A 9,080-nucleotide genomic window follows, 5' to 3' on the forward strand; every position below is an offset into this window, starting at 1 on the left:
CATCATTTTGCCAGATTTCATTGCAGACAAGTTGGTACCAATTTCATTGAGCGCCATTGAAGATAAACATAAAATATATTTGCATGCCCGTGGTTTATAGGAGTATTACACCTATACAGACCAATTAGCCTGGCATGGTAGTTTATAAAATTGCATCGTAATCATTCAGACCTATAAATAAAGATATACGTGTACCCATTGAATTTCTCGACAACATTACAACCATTGAATCATTCTGCCCTGCTTAATTATAGACAAATTTGTACCTTAACCTTAAAAATTAAAGATGGATAAATAGATTTGTATACTCAATGATTCATTCCAGCATCACAACTCAACCAGCATAAGCAGAAAAGCTCGTAACCAGGGGAAAATGAGGGGATATCTACACAGGCTTAAAAATAGAGAGGGTGATATATAGCCCAAGCAAATGCTCAAGACCACACAAAGTCAACCCTACAAAATACGACAGAAGTAAACGCCCTAAGAAAAGAAAAGCAATGAAATTGCTCCACAATTTTGCTAAACTCAACATTTTCGGTTTCAACAGGAATAACGTGCCAGAAAAGGACCTTTTGCTAAGTGAGAAATTAGGAAGAAAACAGATTCACCCCAAAAGAATGCTGGAATCCTCAAAACCAGAAGAATCAATCCCTTAAACAACTTAGATACAAGAATTTGTGCTGTGAATGCTTCTTAACATAAGTATGCTTCTTGTTATGCTTCCAATACCTTCAAGAACCCCTTTCAAAAACCAATCTAATTAGAAAATTGCTACACAACAGCATTCTCATCCCAATCTTAAACACAACCAAGTAGAGCTTCTCTTTCTGAATCTGCCAAAACTTAGTCCTGAACCTCTTCTTCGTGCCTCTAGTGATGTTGGTTACCAAGATTTTTGTTGTTCTTGCGGGTATCAAGGTCATCAGACTCTGCAAGCCCAGGGCATGCAAAGCAGTTACGTCAGAAGTTTAAAGAAACGAGTTTATGCGTCATTTTTAATGGAACTTCCACCGTCATACCAAAACGGTAAATAAACGCCTAAAATATGGTACGATGCGGGGACCTGCCACCACCAAGAACTCGCGTGTGAACATGATTTAATATATGTTCTCGCAACGTTTATAAAAAACTATCAGTCACCATTTTCACAAATTCAGTAGCTCTCACTCAGATAAGAAACACCTTACGCTTAAAATTTTGCAACTTCATTTTATGGCATCCCTGTACATTTTTGACAAGTCCCATTGGAAAGCTCTTCAAAACTGAAAATTTGAAGTGTTTTGGGCAACTACTTGCTCATCCCCAAATTGGAGATCCTTGGCCAATATCAGTCTAGGTAACATATGAATCATAACAATGCTTGTACTTCTGTTGACTGCACTCTTGAGTGTGTCCGTCTTCGGAACATTCTGATTGGATGACCGCTTATTTGATTCAAGCGACTGATTCAAGGAATGTTGTCCCCACCCACCATGGTGAGGAAAGAAGCAATTAACAAATAGCTTGCGGAGATTTATGTTGTAATGGATTCTGTCTCTTCAACGGTACAGGCAGAGCGTTAAAAATATAGGCCGATTGCCTTCCTGTCATGGTTTGCAATCTTTTCAACGAGTATAGGCCTATATAGTGGCCACCTTTGCTGAGTGTGTTTTTAAGCTTGTTACCTCCGGGTTTGGAGTGTGGAGTAATGTATTGCTGTTCACGGGTTCTTCACGTCCTTGAGTTGCTGGACCTTTTAAAACCAGGTTTTTAATATAAAAATAATGTTGTAACGGATTCTAAACACATGGCGCTTTCGGTTGTAATGGATTCGTGTATCTTAGCTTTATGTGGTATTCACCTATGTGATTTTTCTATCCTCTTATCTCTAACATCAACCTAAGGCTGGTAATGGTAAGATAATTCAGATTCTCAAGATTGTTGTTTATGGTCCATAATCATATGTAAAACAATACTGTAATTCTGTTTTCTTGATGGAAACCAAGCTTTTATAATTACCTTTTTCCGGAAAATTCGTTTTTCTTAATATATGCATTTAAGGAATTCAACCAGATATTTAACTCGATCGACAAGCAATTCCTAAAAACTTTGCTCAAACAACAAACATTATTTTCGTATTATTAGAATTTCTTGAGCTTCCACAGATAAAAACAGGGAAGAGGAATATCATGGCATAGTTTCCATACTGACAAGTTTAAAGAATACCATACCATAATTCAGGTCTTGATAGTGAAAAACAGTGGTAAACAAATCTGTACAGTGATCACTGAATCCCACAGAAAAGATCCATACATAAATATATTTCTATACACGGTTCATACTAGCATTACAACTGCATACACCTTTCAGCCACAATTAGTAGACTGGTAATTATTTGATCAGGTCTATATCGTGAAAGAGTAGAAATATGAAAATTTTAGTATGTTTATATGCTCATTACCATTGCAACTGGGTGAATTATTTAGCCAGATTTCATGACAGACAAGTTGGGACCATATTCAGTGAACGCCATTGAAAGAAAGCATAAAGATGAATATATTTGTATGCGTATTGGTTTATAAAAGTATTACAACTGACCGGTTCATTAAGCCTGGCATAGTAGTAGATAAAATTGTGTCAATGGTTAGAAACAAGAAGATCAATGAATATACATGCATACACATTGATTCATGACGGGACAAAACTGTACCTTAACCATTCAACCCTACAAAGTAGGACAAATAGGGTACCTTAACCATTCAACCCTACTAAGACAGACCAATAGGGTACCTTAACCATTCAATGAATATACATGCATACCCATTGATTCATGACGGGACAAAACTGTACCTTAACCATTCAACCCTACAAAGTAGAACAAATAGGGTATCTTAACCATTCAACCCTACTAAGACGGACCAATAGGGTACCTTAACCATTCAACCCTACAAAGTAGAACAAATAGGGTATCTTAACCATTCAACCCTACTAAGACGGACCAATAGGGTACCTTAACCATTCAACCCTACTAAGACAGACAAATAGGGTACCAATAGGATACCTTAACCATTCAACCCTACTAAGACAGACAAATAGGGTACCTTCTATGGGTGACTTCAGTATCGATTTTTCAACGAGCACAGATCATTAAGTAAAAAACAAAACATGCTATAGGATTCATTAGAATCTTTCTCTGAAAGTTCAAGAGACCTTCAATTTCCCTATAATTCAGAAAATGGTGTAAACAGTGAAAAAATTAAAAAATTAAATATATTTATAAATAGTAGAACCAAAAGTTAACAAGGCATCCACTTTCCCTTAAATTCAGATCTTAAACTTTACAACTGAACTGCACTACTAAACTACTAAATTGATGGATCCACCAGCGTTTAAATATTCCTAAAAAATATCAAGAGGACCCCATCCATTGAACCCCAGCCTAAAAATGGATAGATAGATTTGTATACACGCTGGTTCATTCCAGCGTTACAACTCAACCAGGATAAGTAAATAGCTCCTAACCAGGGGAAATAGAGAAAGCTCTCTGGCTAATTAGGCTAAGCTCAACAATTTCAATACAATTCAACAGGAATAAGGTGCCAGAGAATGCCCTTTTGCTACGGTAAGAAAGGGAGAAGAAAAGATCTAGAAAGAAAACAGAATTCCCTAAAAAAATGCTGGAATCCTGAAAACCAGAAGGGATCGAATCCTTAAACAATTAAGATATGCAAATTTGTGTTGTGTATGCTTCCTAGTTGTTCATACCTTCGGGAACCCCTTATAAACACCACTCTATTTACAATCGCTGTACGATAACTTCATCCTACTTCTCATCTCTCCACCCAATTTTATATGCAGACAAGTAGATCTCTTTCTGATTCTGTGAAAACTTGGTCCTGAACCTCTTCCTCATGCCTCAGTGACGATGGTTACCAATATTTTTGTTTTTGTGGGTATCAAGCTCATCAAACTCCGCAAGCCCAAGGCATACAAAGAAGCTACGGTAGAAGTTCAAAACAAAAAAAAGAAGGAAATTATGTGTTGTATTTAATGGACCTAAAACTGTCGCACCAAAATCGTAAAAATCTGCCTAATGTATGGTACGAAGAGAAGACCTCCCACCGTCAAGTACAAGTGTGTAAACACGACTTAACGTATCGACATGCAGCGGTGATAAGAAATTATCAGCAGCACCTACTCAGATAAGAGCACCTTACGCAGGAAAAATTGAAATTTTATTTTATAGCATTCCTGTACATGTTTGGTAAGTCCCCATTATAAGGCTATTCAAAACCGAAAATTTAAAATGTTTTTGGCAACTAATACTCGTCCCCAAATTGGTCCCTACTAGGAGATTCTTAGCAAAATCTTTCAGCTTAGTATCCTGATAAGCATGCTAGCCATCTTAAAATCTATATAACACTTGAATCATAACTCGCTGCCTGTATTTCTGTTGATTGCACTCTTGAATGGCTTCAGAGCATTCTGATTGGATGACTGCCAATTCAAATCAAGAGATCTTGCATTGACCGATTCTAAGAGAAATGGTGCACCCACCCAATATAGTGAGGAATTAAAAAATTTACAAATAGCCTTATGGAGATTTATGTTGTAATGGATTCTACAAACTATGGCATTTAGGTTGTGATGGATTCTTGGTTCTCTTAAAATAGTACTCATCCATGTTGTGATTTTTCTATTCTCTTATCTCTAACATCAAGGTAAGGCCGACAAGGTGATCGAAATTCTTAAGATTGTTGTTTAGGGTCCCCATATATATATGTAAAACAGTAAGTACTGTAATGCTGTTCTTTTAAGGGAAACCAAGCTTTTACAATTAACTTTTCCCAAAAAGAATACAAATTTCTTAAGATACTTACATGCATTAAAGATTTCAACCAGATATATAGCTAGAACATATACGGGCATACAAAGCAAAATCTCTGACTTTTAGCAAAGCAAGCAAACGATGACAAATTGACAAAAGCAAAAGCTAACAATACTAAAATAACCTGCATTACCAATCAATTGGAAAGCATCAATGTGCTAGACAACTTTGTCTAATTATCAAGAAGTTCAAAATAACAATGAAAGAACTTTATAGGCATTTAGTCAACTCAATGCCCTCAATTCAGAAGAGAAAACTATAATTATAATAGATTGATTGCCTTAAACTCTCTACTAGGTAGACTTCTACCAACAGCTCCCCATCCTTCAAGACTTTACTGCAGCACCTGATTCAACAAGCCTATCTATCAAGTCAGCTGCATCCTGCACAGTTGTAATACTTCCAGCATTTTCTTCCTCAACGCTGACTTTAAATTCTTCCTCAAGGGCCATTACTATCTCCACCTGAAAATTCAACAATCAAGGCTGTGAGATCAGGTCTAAAGTGACGTCTTAATCCGAATATTCATTGTATTTCAGTGTTTACCGTATCAAGAGAGTCGGCACCCAAATCTGCAAACTTGGACTCAGGAATCAAAGTCTTATCATCTGACAATGCTAGCTGGCTCTTTACAATCTCACATACTTTACTGACAGTTTCCGGCTTGGCCTGTGCCCATTTAATGTGATTAGTGGTGAAACAAAACTGACAAGTTATTAATGAATATCAACTGATAGCACATTAGTATTGAGAGATGGTTATAATGGCAAGAGAAAGTTTGCCAAAACAAAATAATTAATTGACACAGACAATACTTGGGAACAGGCATCTCTTAATGACTTTAATAAGCAGGAAAATCATAGGAAAGATGGTGATGGGGTTTGCAGATCATACCGCACATAGAATGTGTAAACTGCGAGAATTGAATGGTGCAGATCGAAGTGACGTAAACGCATATCTTTGCTGCCCAAATGACACTGCCTTGAATCCCGCGAATCTGGGAGTGACCTGCAACAGGGCACAAAGAACAGAGATTGTTGATAGAACGGTTGACATTACGCACTCTTTCTAAATATAACATCTCAAAAGGTATTAAAGCACTTCCAAAAGTAACCCTACTCAGAAAGCTCCCTTTAGCAGATAGCAATTTATAAGTCCTTTCGGTACCCCTTATAAATCCCTCAGAGTTGTTAATTTTAAATTCTATAAACTCAAGGCTCGTCAATTTTCTATGCCAAATGAAACAGTAAGGATCTATACATTATACAAGCCTTCCTTGGAGTATTTAACATCAGATACATAGCTTAAGACAGGTATTAAAACACAAGCTGTTCTCCCTGCAACATGGAAAAGTTGGAAAGTTTATCTTTCTAGATCCAAAGAAGGGGAACAAGATTCAGTAAAAGAAATATCAACTCGAGTTAAAATGACACATAGGCTTGACTCAAATCTCGCCACTCCAGAAAAACCAGTTGAGCATACACGGACATTAAAAATACTTAATACCTCAAACTTGCAGGCAAACACCTTTTACAGGCATTATCAGTTAATTTCCTATGTTTCATGGCCCAATGTCATCTATACTAACACATCCGTAGAATTTCAAAAGTAAGATTGACTAAAACCAATTGGTTCTGCCTAAGATCCATAACCCAATGTCCTCTGTACAAACATAGCTTCACTCAAACATGTCCATGGTATTGCAGAAAAGTTAGACTGACTAAAACCTCATAAATATTAGATTGGTCAAATCTAAGTGAAAAGTTGGATTCAAAGGAATCTTATGGAAGAAGGCTCACAAGTAGTCCTCCTAGAAACTAATCAGCGTTCTAAAAATATGTACTTAATCACCTAAAAAGTCACAAGAAACACCCTAAAAGTCTCTCAAGAAATGAAAATCATGGAACAGAGTAGTGCTTCCAATAATCGGAAAACTAATTGAACAATCATTAAAAATCTTCTCAGTTGCATAACCTTAGATATCTTCTCATAATCATTAGAATTGTGTACTCAAAATTTCCACCAACAACTGTATGGGAAACCTAAATAAAATATTGGCAGCAAAAAGGGATTTTTATGTTTAACCTTGGATATCTCTGCTCACTTGACGAATCGACTCAATCCAAAAACCCACCTTAAATCTTGCCATACAGCTACTAAAACAAAGTCCAGTTTTCTGTTCAGAATCTTCACAAATCATCTCAATAGGGAAGCGAGTGAGAAATCTCACTGTAAAACTCTCAAATCAAATTGAAATTTGCTCCTAGAACCCAAAAATTAACACAACGGAAAAACCCAAGTAAAATCTCAGTCCTGCAACTACTATATCAAAATAAAACTTTCTCCATTCAGAACCTTTACAAGTAACAAACCAAAAACAAATATCAAGGAAACAATCCATCAGAGAAATGAATCAATGCCACCCACCCTACGATTCATAAAACCAACACTTATATGTGGCTACACGGATCTTCCCCAAGGGCTACAGCCAGATCTCGAAATTTAGGAAAGACCCAAATGAAAATAGCAGATTTAACCAAATCCCACTAATGTAAAACAGATTTAACAAACACCCAATTGAGCAGTACAAATACCGTACCTGTTTAGGCCTGCACAAGAGAGATGCTGCTACTTGCATCTTGGCTGAAGAAGCTGCCATGCACGCCATTGAAGCTAAATGAAAACCAGAGAAATCCTAATTGCACACTGTCGGAATGCCTTGCCAAAATAAGGGGGCAAAGACAATTCTTATAGTGTTAGGTTTTTCATCGCACTTCAACAGCCATATCTCGTTTCTATCGAAAACTCATACACATACCCCCACTTCTTTAACTTGTTTTCAGATCCAAATTGTGGAAACATAATAATTAATTAATAAGGTTATGATAGTTAGGTTGCCTATAGACGGCACAGGGGTAGGTTAACAACACAAATGCCCTTCATAACCCCTCACCATGTGACACTCCACCATTGGACAGCAGTTTCCCTAACCGTATAACACCCAACTAACCCCATTATGATGTGTAAAGACTGTAAATGTAATTTGTTATTAGTTTGCTTATAATGTATGGAAATGGACTCCCCCATCCTAAATTGTGAAAAGCTTTGAAGTTCAACTTGGTGCATGTGCATGTGCATGTGGGCTACTATGAAGATGGACGATGAAGTGTTATTTTCTAAGTAGTTAAATGTTGTTAATCTCTTTCAAGGTACATAGGTAAAGTTCTAATATTTTAAAATTTAAGTTTATTTTCATGTTAAAGGTTTTCAATGAAATTGAAATGTTTAGCAATTTTACATCTTCCATGTGATAAAATTTTGAGTTTGAGAGGTAATTCAGAGACAAACAATGTGAATTGGTTGTGTAATTGAGTATCATTGAGGTGGTTGTTGTTAGATGGCATAGATTTATTCAATAGAGAGAAAGAGTGGGTGTATAATGTAGTCTCTAAGATAATTTGCATGGCTTTCTATGGCTACACGTGGATATTTCTACTCTTTCCTACCAAATGTAATAGCTTGAAAAATCTCTCTCATTTCGTCAACTCAATTTTAGATGGGAACCATAACCTTATGTCATAAATACATATGTATCTATAAAACTTTAAGACACTATGCATGATAGATGTAATCAATATTATATATTTTATTACTCAGTTATATTAAAATAATATAATTAAATAGTAGATATATATAAATATATGATTTTATAATGTAAATTTATCTTTAAAATATATTTGATAATTTACATTATATTTAATTTTTTTATAACATAATTTACTAAATATAAGAATAATTATATAATATAATTTTATAATGTAAAGTTATCTTTAAGATATATTTGATAGTTTACATTATATTTCATTTTATATAATATAATTTATCAAATATAAGTATAATATTGTACTGTCTCTCAGATAAATTGCATGGCTTTCTATGGCTACACGTGGATGTTTCTACTCTTTCCTACCAATTGATAGCTTGAAAGATCTCTTTGCATCATTCTACCAACTCAATCTTAGGTGGGAATCATAACTTTATGTCATAAATACAGATGTAACTATAAAACTTCTAGACACTATGCATGATCGATGTATTTAATATTTATATATTGTATTGCTCAATTATATTTAGATAATATAATTAAATGGTAATACATATAAATATGTGATTTTACAATGTAATATTATCTTTAAAATATATTTGATAA

At 35.3% G+C, this 9,080-nt stretch overlaps 1 protein-coding gene across 1 annotated transcript; it reads right to left on the bottom strand.

Annotated features, from left to right (window-relative positions):
* Window positions 1-4,959: 4,959 nt before the first annotated feature.
* On the bottom strand, window positions 4,960-7,726 carry LOC131060049 (acyl carrier protein 1, chloroplastic). The gene is made up of 4 exons (XM_057993148.2): window positions 7,470-7,726; window positions 5,765-5,878; window positions 5,417-5,539; window positions 4,960-5,334 (listed from the first exon to the last, which is right to left on the bottom strand). Exons 1-4 carry the CDS (start codon window positions 7,536-7,538, stop codon window positions 5,197-5,199), a joined length of 444 nt encoding a protein of 147 aa, XP_057849131.2. The 5' UTR covers window positions 7,539-7,726; the 3' UTR covers window positions 4,960-5,196.
* Window positions 7,727-9,080: the final 1,354 nt, after the last annotated feature.

This window comes from Cryptomeria japonica, chromosome 1 (genome assembly GCF_030272615.1).
Source record: "Cryptomeria japonica chromosome 1, Sugi_1.0, whole genome shotgun sequence".
Lineage (NCBI taxonomy): Eukaryota > Viridiplantae > Streptophyta > Pinopsida > Cupressales > Cupressaceae > Cryptomeria > Cryptomeria japonica.

Bases quoted from the DNA above. Each gene is read 5' to 3' on its own strand.
- LOC131060049 (XM_057993148.2), bottom strand. From the start codon at position 7,538: ATGGCGTGCATGGCAGCTTCTTCAGCCAAGATGCAAGTAGCAGCATCT. The intron at 5,879-7,469 runs GTACGGTATTTG...GCCCTGTTGCAG, and splicing joins TCTTGTGCAGGCCTAAACAG to GTCACTCCCAGATTCGCGGG. The intron at 5,540-5,764 runs GTATGATCTGCA...AAATGGGCACAG, and splicing joins GTTTACACATTCTATGTGCG to GCCAAGCCGGAAACTGTCAG.